Genomic DNA, 25,212 nt, shown 5'->3' with positions numbered 1-25,212 from the left:
AAGCTCAGCCCAGCCCTTTCTCTGCTTCACTCCGGCCCTAGCAGCACTAGGAACTCTTCCCGTTTACCTTAGGCTGTGCTCATACACAGAGCCAGGAAGGAGACTTGCAGGGACACAGAGGCCTCAGGTCACAGGCCTTGGCTCCATGTTTTAAAAAAGGAATGTCCAGAAGCTGAGATTGTAGCCCCACCCTCGAGGGTGCCTCATACTCTGAAGTCAGCACCAAGGCCACAAAACAAAGAGTCACGGTGTCCACGAAGCTGCCCTAGTGCTCCACACTGTCACAGAGAGAGGCCCCGACAGAGCTGCGGGGCAAGCTATGGCTTGAACTTGGCCATGACTAATTCCTACAGTATCCTGTTCAGAGCGAGCACAATGTGTGGCAAGGCACTGTTATTCCTCCCCAGGGCTGGGAGGGAGGGCAGCAGTACTGGGTGACAGGTCCTCAGCCCTGGTGGAGCTTGGAGGCTCCTGGGGGCTGGGCAGGGTGGGGTGGGCTGCTGTTTGGTAGAGCAGCCTGACCTATGGAAAAGCAGAGACCCAGGCCAGGTGGACATGAAACATCCTTTTTCAAGTGAGCTCTTCTCATCTATACATCCCTGGGCAGGGGCAGACGGGAGTAGGTCCATGAGACAGGGCAGAACACCAGTGCAGCCCAGCAGATCCAGGCACAGGGGCATCGATCACATTAGGTCCCACTGGGAGAAGACCACCAGGGTCACCACCAGGCTACAAGGAGTGGGGTCGCTCACCAGGCCCTCTTCCTTGGACTGGGGGAGAGATCCAGCAGGCAGGCCTTCCCTAGCACCTCCAATCCTACCACCTATGAGCCAAGCAGCCTGGAGGGGGTTTCTCCTACACTAAGGGCTAGAGAAGAAGATAGCAAGAATTGCAGAACAGAGCTCTGAGTTCCTAACCCCCAGCTCAGTTCCAAGGGTAGAAAAGGTGGCTGGAGTCAGGGTCTAGGGGGTAGTTTGCTGGGTTTAGCTTTCATTTAAGTAAAGAACTAAATCAAGCTCCTTTCACTCTAGGAGAGGTTCAGCAGGAATTCTGCCTATATACTGGAATCACAGGCATCACCACGACGGGCTTCCTCTCCCACCAGAGGCAGCCTTGGCCTCCTCAGAGACCCCTTCATTCCCCTTCTCTTGGACTTACCCACATTGGCAATGTAGAGGGGCAGCCAGTAGAGGAAGGTGTAACTGACCAGCTTGGCAAACAGCAGACACAGAGAGAACTCGACCACGCCCTGGGGAGTGCAACAGGGGGCACATGGGAAGGGGTCCAGAGGTCCTGGGTTCAGTGGTGGCCCCGAGGGGTGCTCAGCACCACCCCAGTACTTTCCATCACCTGCCACACGAGGCAGCCTCCAACACATCCAGTCCCAATAAAAGCAACATGACCACTGTGCAAGGTTGTTTCAAGACAAATCTCCCACACTGCCCTCCCCAAGCAGGCTGCCCAACTTACACCTCCCCTATAAAGAAGTTCTAGAAAAATAGATCACCCAAGCACCCCATCTCCTCATCACCAACAGAAAAAATCTGGAAAGCCCCTCTCTTTCCTCCATTCCACAAACTTCTTACTGGGATCCGGAGCGCCCCAAAGAAGCTGATGGCAGCAGGCTCTTCGCATGGCCCCTTGGAGCATTTGGCCACAGTCTCAAGGCCGCTCTCCCTGATAGAGCAGGGACTGTTCCCAGGGTCCTCAGGGTTGTCCTGGTTCTCAGCTGGCTCACCCTGAGCAGAGGAGATGAGCCCTGCTGTGGGGGCGTCCATGTGCTGCCTCCCACCAGCTGAAGGTGCAGCCCAGGCAAGAGACACTGGCTCCCAGGATGGGGAGGCACATGTTCGTCTCAGGCTGGACTGACCTGCCAGACTCATCAGGCTGTAGGGCCAACCCATGGGCCTAGCACTGGGACCGTGAGGTCAGTGAGGGCCAGAACTCCCTGCTCTAGCTCCCCAGGCCTCTCCGGGTCCAGCCCTCTGGATGGAGTTGGAGGGCAGGGATAGGGCTGGGAGGGCTCATACTCACGTGGTGCTGAGGAGGGGCGCAGTCCACATCTTCTGGGTCTAGAAAAAAAAATCGCTTTCTAAGAAGTTTCCCAACCCCCGCCCCCCCAATCCCGAGGTGATTGCCAGGCCCTCACCTTGCACTGGATCTAAGCCATCCCGGGAACCAGCCCCGCCTCCAACTCCTAAGGTGGCCAGTGTGTGTCCCAGCAGGAGGGAGCGGGGCCTGGGGCTCAGGAGACAGCTTTCTAGGCCTGGCTTTCCTAACAACCAGCAGTGTCACTACTGCCTCTTGGACTTTAGTACTCTTAGCTACAGAGTGGCTCTCATACCTGGCCTGGCTAGTGCACAAGGCCACCTGCAGCAAGTGGAGAGCCTGGTCACTGTAACAATGTCCTTTCAACTCCACCCTCCCTGATCACACCTCTCAGATTCAACCAATGCTTGCCAAGCACCTCCTGTGGGCCTGGCATTTTAACTATGGTGTCTCAGTTAAGCCTGCAGAAATCCTACGAAATAGACATTATTATTACTATTATTATTTTACAAATGAGAAAATAAAGGCTCTGAGAGATTGTCCAAAGTCACACGGCTGGTCCTCCCACTCTGTGACCAGCAATCTTTCCAGTAGATCCAGCTGCCTTCTCCCAGAAACCGAGAACTTCTAGGCTCACTTGTGGGGAGTGAGGGGCCCACTCACGTTCGATGAGGAAGAGGAAGGTGATGACGCCCATGATGGCAGTAATGATGCCAGGCACGACGAACGACAGGCCCCACTGCCCGTTCACCCAGATGCCGGCGATCAGGGAGCCCAGGATGTTGCCCACAGATGTGTGGGAATTCCAGATGCCCATGATGAACCCCCGCCTGGAAGGGAGGGAGAGAGGGGAAGAGGTATAAAAAGTAAAAAGCAAAGCACATTGTTCATAGCAACTGCCCCAGCCAAGCTCTAAAGCTGGGCTGACTACAGCTTCCCTGAGGCACCAAAGACAGCCCCAAAGCCCCAAGTCAGCAAGGAGTGGGAGACCTTGGATGGTGTCAAGCAGGTGGCTGCAGGGCCTGGGGTCTCGCTCCACCTGCCCAGCTCCCTGAGTGAGTGCCGATGGGAGCTCTAGCCACACCGAGGGCATGGGGGCTCGGCCCTCGTTCTTCTCTTCTGTCCCACGATCTCACTCTAAAGCACTGCCCTCAACCAGGGGTGATCCTACCCCCAAGGGATATCTGGTAACAGCTAGAGATGTTTCATGGTCACAACTCAGGGTGTGCTATGGCATCCAGTGAGCAGATGCCAGGAAGGCTACTACTAAACAGCCTGCAGTGGTAGGACAGTCCCAAACAAGGGTCCAATAGCCCAGAAAGTCAGTAGTGCCAAGGGTGAGAACCCCTTCTCCAAAGCAACTTTGTTTTGCACACAAGCCAATTCGGGGTCGGGGTTGGGCGGGGGGAGGGGCGGAAGTTTTATAGGCTTCTTTTTGTCTTCGTTGAAAATATAAATTAATCTATTATTAGAAAAAAACATAACTAAGGTTGCCTGCTCTATGGGTTAAAGCCTCATCAGTGAGAAAATCAGCACTGCTTTTAGCCACTTCTAAGCACGTGAACAGCAATGTGGAGGCCGCTTTCTGACCCTTCCCTCTGAAATTACATCAGAGGCCACGGTGACCAGCTCAGGACCCCCAGCCCTCCCAATCCTTCCCACTCCTCCTCCCTTGTCACACTCACTTCCCCTTCCCGAACCAGTTGCCAACACAGGTCACCACAGAGGGCCAGCCTGTGGTCTGGACGAGTCCATTACAGACCTGCAGGGAGAGAGAAGGGAGGGCGGGAACAGGCCTGGGCTGTGCGACTGGCTTCCTGCTCTGACCACCCTGGGCTGAGGAGGTTCAATTTCGTGGCCGAGGGGCCCTCCATACCCCACGCTACAAACCTTACCCTTCCCTTACACACATGCCACACCTCCCCAATGGCATGAGCTGGCTTCTCTCGCTCAAGATTGTTCAAGCAGAGACCAAGCCTCTCGTGCATTGGAAGTGACCACAGCGTTGTGCTCAAGGCCAACTCTCTGAGTGAACAAATGCGGGGGCAGTGGGGCCAGGAGGTAGAACTCAGTGCAGTGTAATAGAGAGCACTGGACAGGGAGCCAGGAACACAGGCTCCCACCCGCTGTGAGCTGCGGTCTCCCAGGTCCTTCCCGAGACGGCAACACAGGCCCAAGTGCAAGACGGTGATTCATACCTGGATGACCACAAAGTACCAGAGCTCGTGGATGTTCCAGAAATATCCCAGGCCAAAGAGCGAGGTGAAAAGGCCACTGAGCAGCATTCCAGCTGAGAGGTAGTAACGGAGTGGAAGCCGCTCCCCAAAAACCCCACTGGGGAAGAGAAAGTTGGATCTGCGGTTAAGCTCCTCTGTGTCCACCTCAACTCCCTACCATGTTTCTGCCCCCACCACGCTAGGAAGTGGCTCTGGCCAAGGTCCCACCAATGACTTCTGTGTTGCCATGTGACGGGGCCAACCTCTGTCCCTCACTGCTTCTGTGACACCTGGCCATGCTCCATGAATTTAGCTTTCCCATCTTCCTCCGCTTGGCCAGCCACTCCGTGTCGTGTATTTTCCTCTCGGTGCAGTCTTTTGCAACACTTTTACCATTGTAACAACCACCCATAGGCTAAATATGCACCCACATGCATATCTTCAGGCCTGATCTGTCTCCCAGAGCTTCACAGTCGCAGACAGGTGCCTCCTGGACATCTTTATTTGGATGCCCCCGGGGCATTTGAAACCCAGTGCTCTTAAGCTGAATTCCTCTTCCTCTTCCCGCCAACCACCCTGATGCCTTCATCATCCTGCTATCCTCATCTGAGTGAATGCCACCCCTTGGGCACTCAAGCCAGGCTCAGAGCTCCCTCAGCCTCCCACCTTTCCTCCCCACCCCTCACATTCAGTCTCCAAGACTCACCGGGCTACCTCTTAGCTAGTGCTCCAGTACATAGCCTCTTTCCACCTCTATCACCACTGTAGTAACATAAGCTCAACAGCTTGGGCTACTGTCAAATTGGTCACTCTGTGTGACCAGTCTCATCCACCTCAGCATCACTCTCAGAGTGAGCTCTCAGAAATGCCCATCTGGATGGGACGCCCTGGCGAAAACCCTTCCATGCGTCGCTGCCCATGGACCTCATGTGCAAATGACCTCAGCCCTCAGCCCTGCTGCTACCTTCCTTACACTGTCATTCCCTCCATACACCTGCCCGCGGTTCCTCCCGTAGATCATGCTGTTTCTTCACATTTGCCCTACTTGCTCGTGCTATTCCTTCTGCCCAGGTCTCCGTCTGCACCGCCGCACCCAAGTCCCTTGCATCAGGTCAGGCACCATCTCATCCAAGAAGCATCCCCGACCCCTCTGCTCTAGCTCAGCTTGGACTGAGTAATGACCTTGGAGCTCCTAGAACACATGATGGCCACCTCTGTCATGGAGCCGCCACAGTTTTAGCACCAGCTGCCAATGCATCCATTGCCCGCACTGGCCTGTGAGCTCTTTGGAGGCAGTATGCAGCCTTATTGATCATGGATTCCTGGCAAGGAACAGCATGCTTCCCGTGCTGGTTTGGACGCAGCAGAGGATGGGGATTCTCCCAGCTATATGTGCATGCAGGGCCATTCTTAAAGGGTCCTAGTCCATACCCACCAACTGTGGTATCTGAGTGAATAGACTCAAAAGCAGCATCCAGGAGAACATTTCCAGGCAAAAGAGCTGCTACCAGTGGGAGTCTACCAGGCGAAGGAGCAGTCTCTGCGACTGCGGTAAGGCAAGGAGGATGGCTGTGGGTGGATTGTACATGCAGCATCCCTGGGCTCATTCCCAGCTGCCCCCAGGTTCCTTAAGGGGAGGTAAGCAGCTCTAAACCATCCTCCTCTTGGTCATAGGCTCAGCCTCTGTCCTTACCTGATGAACATGCCGATGGCATAGGCGACGAGGAAGGCGTTGTCCACGCCCCCTAGTAACTCCTTATAGTTGTCCTTGTCTGAAAGCAGATGGGAGAAACAGAAAGCTGACTGCGTGGATGCCCCTGCAGGAAGCCCTCCCTGGACAGCCCCTTCTCGAGGAAGAGGGAATGGGGAATGGGAAGAGCAACTTGCCCTGTTCTTACCAAATGGGGCCCAGCTGCACCACATGGTGTCATTGAGACTGTGAGTATCATTGATGGGTTTGATCTGCTCCGAGCAGTTCTGGTGCAGACGGCTCTGGATAGGCAATGGGACATACAGGTCAGGGGTTGACCCAGAGGGGAGCAAGCAACCACCTGCCCCAACCATACCGGAGACACTGCCTCCTACCAGATTCTATGTCCCCGCTACTGGCACCTCCTCCTGCAGGAACTGGCTGCGGGGGAAAGCAGCCACATCAGACCCATGAGCAGCATCCACATAGCCCAGGGGCCCTGCACGCTTATTCCATCCACAGCCACCGACACAGCTGTCTTGGGGAATAAACTCAAAAGGAGCTCCTGGGGAAGACAGCCACTGAGAGTGGGAGCCTGCCAGGTGAAGGTGCAACCTCGGTGGCCATGGGAAGGGGTAAGGACGGTTACGACAGTGTGCTTCTGCACTCTTCCTTGCTGCCAGCCAGCCTCACCTTGACGATACTGATAGGCTTCCTGGACATGTGATAGCAGGCGTAAATTAGGAAGGTCAGCAGCAGGATGAGGCCTCGGAACCTGCAGGAAGGGACAGCATCTGCGTTAGTGGGAAGTCAGCCCCAGCTGGAAGTTCTGGGCCGGCATCCCTGACCCGTGTCCCCTCTGGCAGTCCCAGGGCCTGAGGACCACCAACTCTTTCTTTCTTGGTGCAGAGGCCAAGGGGAGGCTGGGAAAAAATGCCCAGAGGCCAGGGTGCTCAGAGGGACCTGTCTCCCTGGTCCCAACTCCTGAGGCCTCTGTTGCAGCCGGCTCGGCCCCAGCCCACAAGAAGCATCTCCGCCTGCTCTGACCAGCTGGCAGCACCTCTGCTTTTCGTCGACCTCCCTGAGGTCAGGGCGCCTGTGTGTGTGTGCATGTGTGTGGCAGAGGTGGGGGCAGGGAGTTTGAGTGGTTTTCACATGTCTGAAATGATGGGAGTAGGAGGGAGACAGTCAGGAGAAGGGTCTGTTTTTAAAGTGAGGTCGACACTCCTCTGAAGCTTCGAACAGGGCAGACACAGCACCTCCTTCAGGCAGGCGGTAGTTGGAAAGGAAGTGGCAGTGGGACAGGTGGTGACAGACCCAAGCCCTCTTCTTAGTCCCAGTCCATCCATCCCACTGGACAGAGCCCATTCTTTCCATCTGTGGCTCGCACACGTGCTCTTTCTCTCCCCTCATGTCTCATCCCATGCCCTGGCCCGGGATGGAAAGAACAGTGCAGGCGGGTGGCACTCAGCTTTTCCACTGTGCCCCGGCCGCTCCCCGAGCCTGAGGCCTGGAGAAGGGCCCCAGAGCCCTGCTGAGTCACTATCTGCTTCCTCGCCACAGCCAGGAGCCAGGACATGCATGGAAAATAGGCCTCAGAGTGGAGCCCCAGTCCAGGAGAAGGGGCCAGGAGTTAGGCGAGACCCAGGGCTCACTGAAGACTTCATGGAGAAGGGTCAGGAAAAAGGGTGGGAGGGCTCCTGAAGCCCTTTCTGTCCTGGCTCCAAGAGCCCAAGGGCAGGACACTGGATGCTCCCTCTGCCTAGGAATCCTCCTCCACACCCCAGACCCAATTCCCCCAAATGAGGCATGAAGCAATACCCACTACCACTTGGGAAACAAAGGGGCATTTCAGCGAAGGCTGAATTGGGCTTGGGCTACAAGGCTCCTTCTCACTTTGCCCCTGGATCGAGCTTCCTGTCTGTCTTCTTGAGAGACTGAAGTTGCTCCTGCCCCTCCACAGCTCTGCTAAAACGCTTTCAGTGCCTTTCCATCCCATCCAGCATGAAGGTGCAACAGTGTGGTCTGGAATGCAGGCGGCTCCACGCCCCGGCCTCTCTGGCCACCGGTTCCCAAAGGCACACATGTGGGTCACAGAGGTCCTCTAGGGACTCAAGTTGTCTAGGGAAGCTGGGGCTACTCCAAGTGCCTGTCACAGTCACTGACATAGGCAAGCTTGTGGCAACAATGTTTTCCGGGTTCCACCTGTTGCCATATGGCTCATGACTCTTAGTTCAGGGACTTCTAGAATCTGAGGGAAATCCTCTGAGAGACTTTGAAGAGGGTGCCCAGCTGGCCTTCTGCAAAGAGCAATGGATGGAAGAACCCTGCAGTCCTACAGATAGCACCCACCAAGCCCCGCCTGGGACGCACCTGGTTCAGGGAGAGGCGGGAAGCTTTGCATGGCACCTCTCACTAATTGCCTGTGTAACCTCCCGTGAATCCCTAAGCCTTTTTTTTGTCTCTGGTTTCCTCATCAGTTACACATTGCGCTAGTATCAGTCCCAGCTGTCCCACAAGATAAGAGAACACAGCATGACTCTCCCCCAGTCCCCAGGTCCCTGGTTATACTGCCGGTAAGGCCCCCCAGGAAGCAGGACCAGCCTTCATGACCACTTGGATGTGCCAGGGCCTCTGCCAAGATGTTTGGCCACTGACCATGGTGACAAATCAGATCCTTTCAGTGTCTGAAAGATCCCCAGGGACCCAAGGCCCCACTGGGGCCCCAGCTATGACTGTTCTTTCATTGCAGGCTCGGCAGTGAAGCCCTTGCTGGCTCCGTAGCCTGGTGTTGACTAGGAAGCCAGACTGCACCTCCACACTCATGCTGAGCCCTCCCAGGGCTGGTCAGAGCCAATGGGGACCCAGAGGCACAGCCTGCTGCCAGCACCCTTTCCCCTCCCACACCACTCCCCCAACTGCACTGTGTCAACTCCAGCCTGCCCTCCCCGACTCCCCTGCTTGTGGCCCCAGGTGTTCTTCCTTATCTGCTCCATGGCCCTTTTGCCTGGAGTTCTGTCCCCGACAACCTCAGTAGGAGGAGCTGTGCCCATTTCTAACATCTTGATTCCCTTCGGCTGAAGCGAGGCTGCTCTCCCATGCATCCCTGTGCCCATCCTGTACCAGGCACCATGCTACAATCCAGCACTAGCAAGAGAATCCATGAGCGGAATCTCCACCTGCCTGGGCGCACAGGTCAGCAGGGAGACAGTTAGACCTGGTGTGATGTCTCTCTCTTACAGAGATGACACAGAGGAGAGACTCCGAGCCAGCAGGAGGGAGCAGTGTCGGGAAAGGATTCCTGGAGCTGAGGCTTCAAAAACAAGCAGGACGAGGCCAAGTCAACCACAGCTGGGGCAGGGAGGACTGCCAGGGAGAGGAAGCAGCGTGCACAAAGGCACAGAGGTGTGAAACGACACTACCTGTTTGGGGAACTCCGCCTCAGTGGGGGTATCTGCAGGGTGAAACTGAGCCAAGCAGAGAAGCAGAGCTGGCTGGGAAGGGCAGGGGCCTCAGGTGGCATGGCGCAGGGCCTCAGGTGCCAAGCTGTGGCATTTAGGCTATCTCTGAAGGTGATGGGAAGCCACTGAAGAGAGCGGGAGTTCCCAGGTCAGCAGCTCTGAACCCCAGCCAGCCTAAGCCAGGTGAAGACCCAGGGCTGTGCCCTGTAGGTTTTGGTGGGAAGCGCAGACAGGCTTCCTCACTGAGGCTCAAGGCCAGTTCCCTGGGCCTTTTTCATCCTGCCAGCCACTCCCAGGGACATAGCAGCATCACGGGGGACCCCAGGTGGTGGATGTCAGGGAGTTGATGTCTATAAGAGAAAACAGCAAGGACTTGGGAATCGGGCAAAAGCTGGTTTCATTCCTTACATCTTTTTGCTCATCGGAAAAGCAGAGTCCATCATCTCTCTCAGACCTATTGATGGGTTAGTGAGATGCACCTAACCGGTCTGAAATTGTTCCTGATGCCCAGAGGGCGCTTAGATGACAGCTAGTGTGCTTCCAATGTTCAGACCAGGAAGAAGGACTGGAGGGGTGGAGGCGGCCCACACTGCTCTGTTAGGGGAGCCGAGTAGGGTCAGGGGCTGAACCAAACTCTTCTGGGAAGTGGAGGCTCCAGGCCCTGGATTTACCTGGAAGGTAGAGATGTGGCTGCCAGCCTGTCCCCCCTCCACCCCGCCTCCCGCTGTGCATAGCTGGGTCTAGATGAACATAAGGATGCCCTGAAGCTCCTGGAGCTCTGGCCTTCCATGGTGGGCCCTAGGGCTTCTTGGGGAGCCTACAGTGGGACACAGGGGAGACTCCAGCCCCGGGGCCCTCCCACCTGCTCCCGCGGGCAGACAGGAAAGTCAGTAGGGGTCCCCACGTGCATCCTGCCCTGGTAGGTTCCAAGATTCCAGCCCTGCCGTCCTCCAGGTGGTAGCCTGATGTCCCCGCCAGCTCTGACCCCAACTCCCTGAAATCCACCACCTGGAGTCCCCCATGATGCTGCCAGTAGAAACCCTGACACCCAAGATAGCAGAAGAGTCATGAGTCTTGAGGGTGGCGGGTGAGGGATCCTCAGCTGTGTTGTGTGACACTAGGCCTGGCACTGGCCTCTTCTGGGACTTCCTTCCTGGCCTCCAGAGGGATGGAGGGATGAGCTCAAAGTCACACCACTCGCTGGGCATGGCATAGTCAGAGCTGGGCCTCCTCTGAGTCTGGTGCTCTATCCATTCCCCATTGTCAGGTGTTCTAAGAGAAAGATCAAGGTGCCGTGGTTCACAGGAGACTGGGAACTTCGGTCAGGTTAAGGGCTAGGCTAGACGGAGGCCAAGACTGCCAAGCTCACGCTAGCTTCAGAAAGGCAGCTGACGCACTCCTTCCATGTTTAGAACCCGCAGGTTTCACTTCTCCTCTCACCAGTCCTTCCCTCGTGAATCAAGAGGTCCCAGAAGAGAAGCAGGGCACAGAATATGCACAGCCAGGCCTTGCCTAGCTGGCCCCAGGGTGGCTGTGACAGGGGGATGGCAGCCCAGGGGCTGGGCCAGGCTGGGCAAGTAGGCCAAGGACCAAAGGATGGAGGGGAAGGCCCCCGGCTGCTCCAGATGGGGCGGCTGTCCCATGACCCTCAAAGACCTTGTTAGCAAGAGGTGGCACTTCTCAGAATCCCACCTCCCCCCCCCCCCCCCACCGGATACTGGTTACTGAATAACCAAGTTAGATAGAGAGGTCGACTAGCTATCTCTTAACTATTAGCTGACAGTCCAACCTACTCTTTCGAAGGAGCCTGATAATAACTTTATTGACCTTGTTGAGACTTTGCACTAGGAATGCTTCTGGGGTAAAAATCAAGAAATGGTGTGTCCCAAAGCAGTGACAGATTAGAAACAAACAAACAAAACCCCCAAAAGACCGACTGCCACCACCACTGCAACAGCAAAAAACAAGAAACAGCCCAGCAGAGGGATGCTGCCCCCGAGAGATGTCAGAAATAGCCCCGGTTCCCCAGTGGCTCCCTAGTCACTCCCCAGTCCCAGGCTAGGCTGGCTGTGGCTGCAGGTGACTTTGGCACTTGTCCAGAGAAAATGGATTCAGTGGTCTCTTCTTGGATGTGACTGTTCTGAGACTAAGCAGATCTGAAAAGGATAGAGGGCTGGGCACAGTAAGAACCAAGCTAGGGTCAATGGTGACAGTGCCCACCCCCCCTCCCCCACAAGCCCTCCACCAGCACTGGGAGATACCCTGCTAGGAAAAGGCCAGCCAGGAACAGATACCATAGGTGCAGAGCCCTGAGCCAGGTCTTTAGCACACAAGACAGGACAAGACCCTCTTTGGGAGGCGCAAAGCTCTCCCAGGGCAGCAGCCAGCCCCTCAGGGAATCCTCTGTTTGCTGTCCTTCCTCCAGCTGGGACGTGGGCACATGCTCAGAGAGATCGAGATGACTCGGGGCTTGCCCTGAGAGCCTTCCTAGAGAAAGAAGCCATTGGCCAGGAGCCACGAGGAACTCAGGACATTTGAGAAGAGACTGGTGGCTCAGATGACAATCTGTCTTAGGAAAGAGGAAAATACAGGATAGATTGTTTTGCTTTGGGAAGAAAGCTGAGTGGGGGACCCTGAATGGTCAGGCAGAATGAAGACAGCCTTCACGCTGCAGCAGGGGCTCTGATCAGCAGCCGGAATAACAGGGAGGGTGGGAGTGTTGGTGGGGCTCAGAAGAGGCAGCCAACAGGTTTTAAGTTGGTGTCTCTTCTGAAGAAAGGTTGTGTAAATAGCACTGATGGAAGCGCGTTGATGATGGCAGAGCTGCAGTCCTGCTTAGAGGGGGAGGAGGATGGCCTTCCTTCTCCTGAGCAAGAAGCGTCCAGGGGACAAGACCTGAGCCAGAAGCCAACAGGAGAGCAGTGACTCCGCCCCCCCACCCCCCACACACACCAACTTAGTGTCTGTTAGTGACTCAGATAGGAGGTCCTGGGCTTCAGGGACTCTACCTCTGGTGTCTGTCCTCAATTCTGCTGTTACTTTGGGACTGTCAACCCTGACCCCAGCTCTCAGTTGATACAGAAGCTTGAATGGAAAAAACAAGGCCTTGGCCAACCATACAGACTATTTCGAAACCTTGCTGCTACCTTCTAGACCAGCCCACAGGGCCTGAGTCAGACAGCCCCACCCGAGGTCAATGAGGTGCACGCCAGTCCACTGTAGGGAGGGAGAGAGGAAACAGCAGGGTGGAAGAGGAAGCCCAAAAAGCAGCTGGGGGAGAAGCTGCTGTCACGAGGGGTGGGGGATGGGACCTCCACAGGCTCACATGCCCCTTCTGGGGGGCCGGAGTAGGGATCATGGGCTGAGACTCCAGGTTGTCCCCAGGAGCCCTCATTTCCTTTTCCAAGCAGCCTCTTCCCATCAAAGCTCATTTTAAACAGCCCTTTCTGCTGCCCTTACCATGCACCTCTTTGCAGTCAACAGGAAAGTAAGATTTGAGAGAGCTAGCCCATAGGACAGGGAAACAGACATCAGACTTCGAGCAAAATTGGCTGAGTCCTAATTTCTGGTTCTGCCACTTAATGTGACCTTGGGCAAGTTGTTGTACATCTCTAAGCCTCAGTTCGATCTTCCTTTAAATAAGATCATACGCCCCTGCTGCACGAGAGTGTTATAAAGATTAAATGAGATATCCTGGATGTGGAAGTGTCTGGCACACAGCAGGTTTTCTCTCAGTATGAATTTGAATGTCTTTCCCCTGCGTCCTCCTCAGAGTGGGCACCAGGATCCGGCAGTGAAAGCCCTTAGCTGACTCCACAGGGCAGAACCATCCATCCTAGCTCAGCTGTGGCCTTTTGCAGCTCACAGGGGAAGATCGAGGTGTGGGAAAAATGGCACCACGGGAGCTCACAGCTCCTGCTCTTCCTGCCTGCCCAATTCACCCTCCTGCCCATTCCTGCTCATCCAGCTGTGGTCACCCTGGTATTTCCTCCCACAGGCTTTTCTTCTGCATGTTCTGGGCCATCCCCCTCAGAGGGCCCCAGGAAATGGGCCCAGCCCCATAAGCACCAGCCACAGTCATCTCCCATGCTGCCAGCTGCCCCCAGACGCACCCACACAAACACTGGTACAAAAGGCAGGAACCAGCCAGGCTCCAGGCTGGGGAACCTCCAGGTGCTCTGTGGCTCTGAAACGCCATGGACAAGCCATTCATTGTCATCCTGACGAGGAAGGCCTAACAGGAGGAGGAGAGCAACATCTTCCTGGACAGAAACTCCGCCATCTCTGACTCTTGCTTGGATGTCTGCAGCTGTCTCCACACACCTGGCGCCATATGACTCCCAGCCTCCTGTCCAGGGGCACCTTTTGTTCCTGCCGGCTGGAGCTACATGTTACTACTTCATAGACAGGGGACGGGCCATGTCTCCACTTGCATGCCTTTGCCGGCTCTGTGACCTCTGCTCAGAACACTTCCAGATCCAAGTCAAAGACTTCCTTCTTCTCCTAATGGAGATGATTCTCTTCCTCCACAGAAATTTATAAGCACCTAGCCAATACCAACTACGCTAGACACTGGGCTAAGTGCTTTAAGCAGCTTCTCATTTAATTTCACCAAAACCCCGTGATATAGGTACATCATTTTTTCCATTTCACAGATAAGGAAATTGAGCCTGGGAGATGTTAAGTAATTTGTCCAAGGCCAAATGGCCATGTAATCTTTTCCCCACCCAACACTATCATTAGGAAGGCAGCGGAAAGACCATGGGCTTACGAGTCAGACTAATCTTGATTCCAACTCCAGCTCAGTCATTTATCAGCTGTGTGGTACTGGACAGGCTTACATAACTTCTCTGTGCCTCATTACACTCATATGTTCCACAGGGAAGCTAACATTCACCTTGCAGTTCCACAAAAATTACAAATAAACAATGCCTGGCACAAAGTAGTAGGAAAAACAAATAGAATATAGTCAATCATTAGTGTTTACTCAGTGTTTCATATCAGCCTGGCACTGACCTAAGTACCTTACACATAGTACCTCATTTAAACCTCAAAACACTCGTGTGATACAGGTATTATTATTATCCTCATTTTACAGAGGAGGAGTCCAAGGCCCAGGGCCAGTCCACTTTCAGCTTCCTATTCTGTCTTCTTCACTTCTTAAATGCCCTCCTTGGGGACATGTGAAAGCAGTTAAATGTGACAGAGATTTGATTTCTCATTTTCAGACTATAAGTCTTTATTTTTATTTGTCTGCACCCTGGCCTGTATTTTGTTTAGCACAAGAAAGGTGAATTGGGTTAATATGTATCTGTAATAATAACATCATCATCACTAATAATGATAGTAAAAGCCGCCATGTATTCCATGCTTCCTGTATGCCAGGCAATGTATACATATAATCTCTAACCTTTTATGTGTTAAGTGCTCAGCAAGTCAGTTTTCTTCAAAATCTCCCCAACCGACTCCTGCATTCCCCTTGCTGGTCCTCTGAACGACATGGCACATAGGAAATGCCATCCTTTGGCACTCAATAAGTAGAGCAGGGCCTTCTAAAATTGCTGACTGTGTGTACACAGCCCCTCTCCAGCTTGATTCTTAGTTCCAAGAAGGTAGAACCCTGTCTTGATTGTCTTTGCAGGCCTCAGAGCTCAGCATAATAATGTACTTACAGAAGAACTACGTGACATTTAGTGTTTGATAGGAATCCAAATCTAAACTTATCTGGAAGGAAGTAAAAGGATACCTGTTGAGTACCCTCCAGCAGCCACAAGATGTCAAGAATGTTTCCTTATATTATCGCATTTATCCTCAAGAACCCACCTGACTTTTATTGATGAGGAAACTGGGGCTCAGCAAAGTCAAGGCTCACAGTGGTGAAAGGATTTCAACCAAGGTCTGTCATAAATCCCAGAGATGTTGGGGAATACCGTAGCTGAATTCACACCTTGAGAAGTGTGAAAGTGAAGAGTGTTGGAGGCTGGAGAAAGTCATGTTATGCGTATTACTGAGCCCTTCTAGAATGCTAACGTGTTCTAGATGGTTTATAATGATCCACCCTCCCCACTCCCCATTCTCTCTGAAATGTTAGTTACTTTGGTTAAAAGATATAACTAATATACATGAATGAGACTCTACTAGGAACAATCGTGGCAGAGAGGTATGACTTTGTATACATGGTATTGAAACCTGTTTTTGTTTGTTAAAAGAAAAAATATTACATATAAGAAAAATGACTGGTTGTTCCAGAATAAGAAAGAGAACAGTGAAGGTCAAATCTGAATGGATACATTTGTAGGTTTGTAGAAAGGAAATTTGATTTGTCTTGGATTATAGTACATGCAAACAATAAGTCTAAAAATAAGCAATTAAATGTGTTAAAATTTTGCCAAAGTTGGCAAAATCTTGATAAGTTTGTGAATATTTAATTTAAAAAGAGGGAGGGCTCCTGGAAAACCACAAAGATTTGTTCTTTCATCTTTTAAAAAGAGAGGTGCTAGAAATCATTAGATTTATTTAATATGTTAATATTGATCAATTGCTTGGAAATAATTGTCAAGTCAGAAGAGATGCTCAGCCTTCTCTAGGTTAAATTTATATTGGTAAAATATTATTTATCTAAATATTTGAGAAATTATATGCTATATAAGAGTTGTGCAGACTTCTCAATGCTCTCTCTGTACATGACATGTTTCTATTTATCAGCACCCTGATGGTGCCTTCCCCGATAACAACAGTATACGTGTTACTAGTCATGATTTCAATTATTATTTAAAATGTTACTGGAGGCTGGGCATGGTGGCTCATGTCTGCAATCCTGGCGCTTTGGGAGGATGAGGTGGGAGGATGAGGTAGGAGGATGGCTTTAGGCCAGGAGTTTGAGACCAGCCTGGGCAACATAGCAAGACCCTGTCTCTACAAAAATAAAAAACTTAGCTGGGTGTGGTGGTGCATGCCTGTAGTCTCAGCTACTTAGGAGGCTGAGGCAAGAGGATCCCTTGAGCCCAGGAGTTTGAGGCTGCAGCGAGCTATGATCGTGCCACTGCACTACAATCTGGGTGATAGAGCAAGACTTTGTCTCGAAAAAATAAAATAAAATAAAATAAAATAGTTACTAGGCTGCAACTTTCCTTCTTTAATTTAAATGTAGCATCTTCCAGGCCACTGGTTTTCAACTGGAGATGTACATCAGCCTTTCCTTTGCAGTTTTATTAAAATACAGATATTTAGAACTTACGTTAAGCTTACTGAATATCTTTAGTTGATATTCTTGGCATTTTATGTAAATTATATCTCAGAATTTTTATATATTATATCTTAAAATTTTTTCTCTGTAAAAATCATGTTCATTTTTATAAATTAATATCATGTTCATTGTGTTTTTTGAAATTAACCTTATATTTTTAGACATTGTCTAGATTTTTTTTTGTTTGGATTAACATCTTTTTGTTTTGCACACCACAGAAGCAATCAAATTTCCTTGTCAGTTGCATTATTCTTGTCATGAATTCTCATCAGATCATTCATTCTTGAAAATTATCAGTAATAAGTTAATCAACAATTTTTAAGTCTCTGTCACCTACAGATAGTTTTTATTTTACTTTGATGCTTCTTAAAGGCTCTGTAATCAGTTATAGAATAGAGTGGGAGATTTTTGTTTTTTGAGAGATGGGATCTTGCTGTGTTGCCCAGTGCACTGGCTTTTCACAGGCATGATCATGGTGCACTACAGTCCCACACTATTGGGCTTAAGGGATCCTCCCACCTCAGCCTCTTGAGTAGCTGGGACTGTAAGCATGCCACTGGGCCTGGCAGGCCAGAGTTTTTATCTTTAACAACCAAACACTGTCTCAGAAAAGCACTGTACTGAGTAATTGCTCTTGGATATAGGTTTCTGATGGAACCACTTAGACAACATTAGGAACATACTAGTGGACTGAGTCAGGAGTTCCAGAACTCTTTAGTCAAGAAGCAGATAGGTTTTTGAGATTGCTAACCCAAGATTCAGCGGGACAGAATTAATCACACAGGACCACATGAACTGGGGGTGGATGACTGTCTTCTATGTTCAGAATATTGTTGATGTTGATATAGTGTTCTATTTTCTGGACATATAAGGAAGACCTTTCTCTTTCTTCTTAGGCTATATTAACCCATAAGAACTTAGTAGATTCTGCTTTCATAAACTGAAATGAAACACTTATAAATATCTTTTTCTCCCTACCTGACTCCTCAGAATTCAGAAAGTCTTATGGAATCTTCTTGCTTTTCATGGCAATATGGTTATTTGCACAGGTTCAGTAAGAATTTTTTTTTTACCAGTACATAATTAGAAAAGTTGGTTATGCAACCAAGACCTTGCCTGGATGTTGTATTTGATCAGGATGCCTATTTAATCAGATACAACCAGCCTCCTTTAAAAACTGAGGTTCACTCTATGCAGCCAATACTAAGAAAACCCTCCCAAGAAAATGGGCTTACTGGGTTTCCAGGTTTACAAGCCAAAAGGAAGGTCACTCTCTGGCTAGCCCAGAAACTTTAGGATATTTTGGGGACCCTGAGAAGAGGAATTTGCCCAAATACATCAGTACAGTAGGTAAAACCTGGTGGAGACAGTTTCTTGACTCGGCTTACTAATGTCAGGACAATAAATAATTAAAGGCTTTAAAAAATCTAATCTAGGATTCCTTATGAAAATTTCCAGCTAAGTTTATTAACTTAACAAGGGCTATATGGTAAACTAACACACTTGTAGCCATAATCAAGTCAAATCCAATGAGATCAGCTTTATTTTGTGATCAAGAATAATCCTTCTAAGAATTTTTTTAAAAATCAAAACAGGGGAGACTGTAGAAAAACAATGTATTTCCGTGGAAAACTATGCCTTGTCTAGCGGATAGTCCGCCAGGTTATCAGATTCCAGCTTTTAATTGACCTTGAGCTATTTTAAAATTCTTTGAGGTGGTAGGTAACTGAGAAGTCACGCAAAATATACCTATGAAGATAATTTCAGTAGTCTTCCCTCACAACCTGTAGAAGACCAATTTGATCTCAATATTCCTAACCTATAAATGAATATGTTCTTTAGATTCTCTTTTTAAAATTGCGGTAAAATATACATAACATAAATTTTGCCATTCTAACCATTTTTAGTCTACGTTTAGGTGGCATTAAGTATGTTCACATTGTCTCTCAACCATCACCATCATCTATTTCCAGAACTTTTTCATGTTCCCAAACTGAAACTCCATACCCATTAAACAATAATTCCCCAATCCCCCTCTGTAGATTCTCTTTTGAACCGATTATAACATCTTCTGCCTCCTTTATTATGAGTAAAAGAAAATCTTTAACATGGGTTCATTCTTATGTCTTTGTGAGAGTCAGGATTTTAATCTTTTTCTGAAAAATATCTTTTAACAGTCTCCAACTCAAAAAAGACCAGGTAAATAATCTAAACGAGTGAAGAAGGTTAGAACTGATGAGAGCTCTCAACAATTAAAAAGTGTGTAGGGTAGCCAATTGTCTCATTTTGCCCAGGATTGAGAGGGTTGCCGACAAAAGACTGTTTCAAAACCAGGACAAATTGGCCACTTTAATAGCACCTGCCCTATCTAAAGGGGACTCCTCAATCCTATTCATTTAATTTGGAAATTTAGGCCCAGTATTGCTACATCACCCATTTTTCTTTTCTTTCCTTTTTTTACTTCTAGAGACAGGGAGGGGTGTGAGGGGGGAATGGAGGGGGTGGTCTCAGGATGTTGGCCAGGCTGGTCTCGAACTCCTGGCCTCATGTAATTCTCCCATCTTCGCCTCCCAAAGTGGTGGGATTACAAGCATGAACCACCATGCCCGGTCCACGTCGTCTATTTTTCAAGAGAAGTCTGGAATCTAGCTATTGTTGTTAAATTTTATGATTTGTAAATAACGGCAACTAACACAATATTTTAAAAACTGTGCAGACCAAACGGACTGCTCCAATGGTTGACCGCCTCTAAGGAAGAGTGGCTGAAACCCCTCCACCCCACCTTGCAGCCCAACATGTGGTCCCTGAGGTCAGGAAGAGAACCACTGTGAAGCCCCTCTCCCACTGCTGAGGGGCTGCCCCGCTCTGCTCCGAGAGCTGTGCCCTTTCCAGGTGCTGAAAGGCCTCGAGACGAGCTCCCAGGACCACTGAGTTCTGGCCTTGGTGTTCGAGGGCTAAAGGAGACCAAGAGGGACACTCACAAACCCCAGTGGCCACCCCTTTCCTCTACCATCCCCTGGCCTCGGTTCCCCAGCCTGCGAGTCCAGGTTCCCCAGCTGCCCAACGACCGAAAGGCGCTCTGAAGGCGCCCCGGATGTGTGTTAGGAGGGGAGGATGGAAACGGGAAACGATGGAGACCCTCCCCGGCAGCCTGTTCTTCCCCAGTGTCACAGAGCCAGCGTCGCGGGGTCTTGGGGAGCGCGGGTGGAGTTGGGCAGGGAGGGTTATCAACCTCCGAGGCGGGAGCCGCTGGAGGAGCTCGGGACCAAGTTCCCCCAGCACCCCTGGCCACGCGGCGACGCCGGGGCCCATCTGGGGTGATCTCCGAGGCCCCCCGCGGCCCCTGCAAGCCCCGAGCCCGGGAGGTCCCGGCACGCCTCCCTCCCCTGCCCCGCTCACCAGCTGTCCCTGGAGAAGGCCCGGAAGAACCAGACTCCCGGAGCCAGGGAGGACCGCATTTTGCCTGACCGGTACCTAAGGCTGAGTCGACGGAGGAGGCTACGGAGCTGCGCGCGTGTCCCGGGCTGGACTGGCTGTCAGCGGGGTTTAAATGCCCCGCCGGCCGGCCCGCCCTGGCCCCGCGGCCTGAGTACGGCAGCGCCCGCCCCCTTGCGCCCGCCCTCGGGGTCGGGTCCAGCGCAAACCCGCCAGTCATCCCTAGCCCGGCCGCTGGCACCACAGCGCTCCTGTGCTTTGCTTCCCCGCCACTGCCCGACAGCTCTGAGGTGCTGGGGCTCCTCATTCCGCCCTGCACTTTCTGCCTCACCACCCGCTGGGGAACCGAAAGCAGCAATCTCGACGCTGTCCGGTGTGACGTGCCTGCCTGCCCGCACTACCCCGCAGCGCTTCCTGTCCTAAAAAGCCATGGGCTCCGACACGGGCGGGACACGAGACGCTGCAGGGCTGGAAGTCACACTCAGCGGCCCTGCATGACTAATCTCGGTACTCTCACCTTCTGGGAGCGCAGGAGTTTTTTTCGTGGGCGGGGGCGGGGGGGGACAATATTCGGCCCCAAACACACCACAGGTTCAGCCTGGGGCTTCCTGCCCTGCTCATATTCCACAGGACCCCACTCTTCCCCCACTTCACAGACACTGGCCCCCACGCGCTCCTGCCATGACAATGTGGCAGTCACTCCTGCTCTCCTTTCTGGAGGCAAGCAGCCACCAGGCAGGGACTTCTGTGGTCCTGAAAGTGACTGCCTCTAGCCTGAAGATTTCAGGGTATGTTTCCACTGATAATTGTGAGATTCTTGTACATGAACCCAAGGGTGAAATACAGAAGGCTGCAAAGGGAAGTATTCCCCTGAGGAATAAAGTTAATAGAACATAAAATAGGAGTGTCCGAGCAAATGGGTTTCAGCCCTAACCCCACCCTGCCCCTAATTCCTAGGAGTGCCCAGGCCCTACGCGCAAGGTCAGAGAAGTGGAGTAACAACTCCACCAAACAGATTAGGACCTAGAATAATGGGCTTGGCTCGTACCAGCCCTAGAATCAAGAAAAAGAGGGTAAGCAGAGTTGTAAAAGCCTCTGTTAATCCCAGGCAGTCAGGGGGCATAGGTCTAGCGGCAGAAATGAAGACGGTAACACGCCAACGACAAAAGGTAAAGGAATAGAGAAAAGAAGAAAGGCAATAAGTAGAAGGGAGGCCCAAATAGGGTGCAGAGGCTTGAAACACCAAAGGACCAGTGTCATTAGCAGCGATTCACTAAATCAAACCCCTGATTATACCACTCACTGTACTTGGGGGTATATTCATTTCACTCTTACAAGTCAGTTAGGTGGCTATTACCCACCTAGGTAAGGTGACTTTATGTCCTGGTTTGCCCGGGACAATCCCAGGAGACACCTGCTGTCCCAGAATCTATGATGGACCCATTCTAGGGTCAATAATCACAGGTACCCCAGGTTAAGGTACTCCTTTAAGGGGCAGCAAATAAACTAGAGGAATGAGCTGATATCCCCAGGAAGGGAATTATTCCTACGCTGCTTATTTCTGAGGGACTAAAGGGAAGGATAAAATTGGAATCCAGTTGAGCCAACGAAGCAGCTGAAGTTCCTTGATGCTACATTTGAGGAGTAGGTGGACATCACCAGAGGAATGCAAGAGACCATATCCAGGGCTTCAGAGGTGCTGTCCAGACTTCAGCAGTGTGGAACATCTGTCTTTCCATTTCAGATAGAAAGAAGCCAAGAATAAGGGTCACTCCTGCTCATTTGTCAGGAAGCTGTGTTCCTGCCTCACAGGGGACCATGCCTATCTGAGGCTGGGACTCTCAGAAAGGCATTAGGAATATGCCCTCATGGTAGTACGGCTATTGTTCACAGTGCACCAAGTAGCTGGGAGCAGGGCCGGTACTGAAACAGACTTTGCCTTGTCACAGTTACTTCCTGTGAATTCCAGCCACGTATCCCTGTTCAGGGGCCAGGGTGGCAGTGGGAACACTCCCACCAATGTTGGAACTCTTTCTTGCTCGCTCCTGTTAGTGAGCTGGGTGATCTCTGTGCTTCCTGCTGCTTGGGGGAGTGACAAAGAGGGATATTGTGCCTCAGGGAGTCCCTTCACTCACCTACACAACCTCACCACTCTCGACTCACCTTCTTGTTATTATCTGGCCCCCCTCCCACACACTACCTCCTCAAACCCTGCAGAATGTGGACAGGATCTGAAGGAAATAAAGAGGGAGGGAAGGAGCTACTCAATCAAACGCTAAAGGAAAAGATCCTCAGTTCTTATATGGATAGCCTTATACTCTGTCAAAAATGCTTCCTATGGTTCAGTATGAGACACTTGTGAGAAAGAAGCCATTTTACCCATCAAATACCAGTCCCTACTGCTAGTAAGTTCCATGACCACCCACAGGACTGTTGGGGTAGCCAGTTGGTGTTTTATGCCCTTTAAGACACGATAACAAGTGTCTTCCCTGTTTTCTTCAAAGGGACAGAAGGATCTGAATGCTTAAGAAAGTCTTTGAGGACAAATGACATGAGAATAAGCCACTAGGTAACAGAACTCCAAAATTTGAACACATCCACAAGCATCATTTTTTGAACACATTTGCCTCCTTCCACTCCTGTCTTACTAAACAGAGAAAAGCATATTTTTTGGTAATACAATCAAGACCAGTCTTGATCAAGGGGGTAAGAATTGGGATATTAGGATAAATTGTAATTATTCAATCTTTTAAATATTCAATTTCATAGTAGGCCTTTTGATGGAGAGGCGGAGTGGTGCAGTAAAAAGAACATTGGCTTGGAGTCAGAACCAAGCCTGGTCAAGATACTTACTGCTTCACTAAGCCTCAGTCCCCTCCTCTGTTAAATGTGTGTAACAGCACCCACCTTACAGAGTGCTGTAAGAATCAAAACATATGTGCATACAAAAAGTGCAACAGTGCCTGGCCATATTAAATAGGTTTGGCAAATGGAGCAATTATGTGTGCAGGAGCTAATATATATGGTATTAGGGTCAGATATTGACTGCCGCTGACAGAAACCAATGACTGTCATAAATGAGAACAAAATATAGGGGTTAAAGGATCAAAATTCTTAAAAAGGATCAATGGGTATAACAAAATATATTTCTGACTGCAAAATCCTTAATATAATGTGCTTGTGTGTGTATCTGTGTATGTGTGTATATATATACAACTTAACCCACTGAGTTATTGTAAGCTTTGTGGTAATACGTGTTGAATAATTTGGGGTTCACAAGGATGTATGTATGGCTTGAGTAGAGTGTCATAAAAATGAAAGAAGTTATTGTCTTAAATATGTTGGATGCTGAAATCTCACTAAGAATTACTACTAAATTCTTCCCAGCTAACAGTCAAAAGATAGATAAGCAAGGTGACCAAAGGTATTCAAAAATATTTTATTTCTCAATAGAAGTCAAACTTCTGGAATGCTTAGCAAAGAACATCCCAGCCCTTATATAACTGGCCAAAAGTAGGGTTTCAATGTACTGAAGACTAGATTGATGGTTCATAATGGCCTGAAGAATGGGCTTTGGAGACCTATCAGTCAATCAACAGGGCAGCCCTGCTTTCAAATGGTCAACCTCCTTAGGATACCAGTAGTGACAACAGGTATATACAAAGACAGCCTGACAGCCAGTAGTCCTTAGGAAGAGAGGAGAAGGATGAAGAAATGGTTAAATTATGAAAATTTCCCAAAGTCACCTTGTTTAGAGGAAAAATTAAAAGGAATATATGGTAATGACAAAAGTGAGGTAGTCTCAGCCTGGTCACACAGCTGGGGACAATGTTTAGTTGTTCTAGTATCTGAAAGTAACCATTCATTTACTTGCTTAATAAATATTTGTTGCCTGTAATCCCAGCACTTTGGGAGGCCAAGGCAGGAGGATCACCTGAGGTCAGGAGTTCAAAACCAGCATGGCCAACAAGATGAAACCCTCCTCTTCTAAAAATACAAAAATTAGCCAGGCATGCTGGCACACGCCTGTAATCCCAGCTACTCAGGAGGCTGAGGCAGCAGAATCGCTTGAACCCAGGAGGCAGAGGTTTCAGTGAGCCGAGATCATGCCACTGCACTCCAGCCTGGGAGACACAGCAAGACTCCGTCTCAATAAATAAATAAATAAACAAACAAACATTTGTTAAGTGACAACTACGTGCCAAGCACAGTGCTATGTGCTGAGGATACATTAATGAAAAAGACAGGCCAGGCACGGTGGCTCACACCTGTAATCCCAGCACTTTGGGAGGCTAAGGTGGGCGGATCACCAGGTTGATCGAGACCATCCTGGCTAACACGGTGAAACCCCATCTCTACTAAAAAAAAAGTATAAAATAAAAATTAGCCAGGTGTGGTGGCGGGTGACTGTAGTCCCAGCTACTCGGGAGGCTGAGGCAGGAGAATGGCATGAACCCAGAGGGTGGAGCTTGCAGTGAGCCAAGATCGCGCCACTGCACTCCAGCCTGGGCGACAGAGCAAGCCTCCGTCTCAAAAAAACAAAAAAAAACAAAAAAAAAAAACAGACAGACACAGTCCCTAATCCCAAAGAATTTACAGTCAAAGGGGACAGAGATGTATAGAGATAATCCCACTTCAAAAGCTTGGCAGAAGAGATCAACTCAAACAAGAAATAGGTTATATAAACAAGAAAATGTTCATGCTGATATGGTGGCACTGATCAAATAACTCCAGGAGAGTCTCAGAAGGCTTACTGTAGACAACATAAGAACTAGATTTGAAGAATAGCTTAGCACATGCCAAGTGAAGAGGAGAAAGGTGGAACCAGAAAGTTGCATGTGCAAAACAAGGAACCATGAAAAAGCATGGTACATTGAAGAAATGGTGCATAAGACATTCTTTGTAGCTGGTGAGTACATGTGCAAGGTGGGGAGCTGCAGAAGATATGACTTATTACATGTGGTGAGATAGTGAAGAACCTTCAATGTCAACAATAACAGGTTGGAACTGTATTCTTTAGACAGTTGGGTGCTATAAGACAGCTTTAAGGGTGAAGACAGTATCAGATTTATGTTTTCAGAGGAGAAATGGCCATTTAACAGAGCTTTGTCAGAC

At 50.3% G+C, this 25,212-nt stretch overlaps 1 protein-coding gene across 3 annotated transcripts in view; it reads right to left on the bottom strand.

The window, feature by feature from the left end:
* SLC37A2 (solute carrier family 37 member 2) overlaps positions 1-20,265 on the bottom strand; it is a 34,475-nt gene extending 14,210 nt beyond the window's left edge. For 2 of the 3 annotated variants that reach the window (XR_010129216.1, XM_004052358.5), the window contains exons 1-10: positions 20,062-20,250; positions 6,649-6,730; positions 6,164-6,257; positions 5,959-6,037; positions 4,248-4,383; positions 3,735-3,811; positions 2,713-2,879; positions 2,035-2,072; positions 1,587-1,739; positions 1,159-1,249 (exon numbers count right to left, since the gene is read on the bottom strand). Coding sequence is in view for 2 of the 3 variants with exons in the window: in XM_004052358.5 (XP_004052406.2) it covers positions 1,159-1,249; positions 1,587-1,739; positions 2,035-2,072; positions 2,713-2,879; positions 3,735-3,811; positions 4,248-4,383; positions 5,959-6,037; positions 6,164-6,257; positions 6,649-6,730; positions 20,062-20,120 (976 nt within the window). In the remaining variant the exon portion in view is untranslated. Of the gene's footprint in view, positions 1-1,158; positions 1,250-1,586; positions 1,740-2,034; positions 2,073-2,712; positions 2,880-3,734; positions 3,812-4,247; positions 4,384-5,958; positions 6,038-6,163; positions 6,258-6,648; positions 6,731-20,061 lie in introns of all 3 variants that reach the window. The other variant, XM_004052357.5, reaches the window with a different exon arrangement.
* Between the last annotated feature and the right edge of the window lie 4,947 nt (positions 20,266-25,212).

This window comes from Gorilla gorilla, chromosome 9 (assembly GCF_029281585.2).
Source record: "Gorilla gorilla gorilla isolate KB3781 chromosome 9, NHGRI_mGorGor1-v2.1_pri, whole genome shotgun sequence".
NCBI lineage: Eukaryota > Metazoa > Chordata > Mammalia > Primates > Hominidae > Gorilla > Gorilla gorilla.
This window is presented reverse-complemented; position numbering and strand designations above follow the sequence as displayed.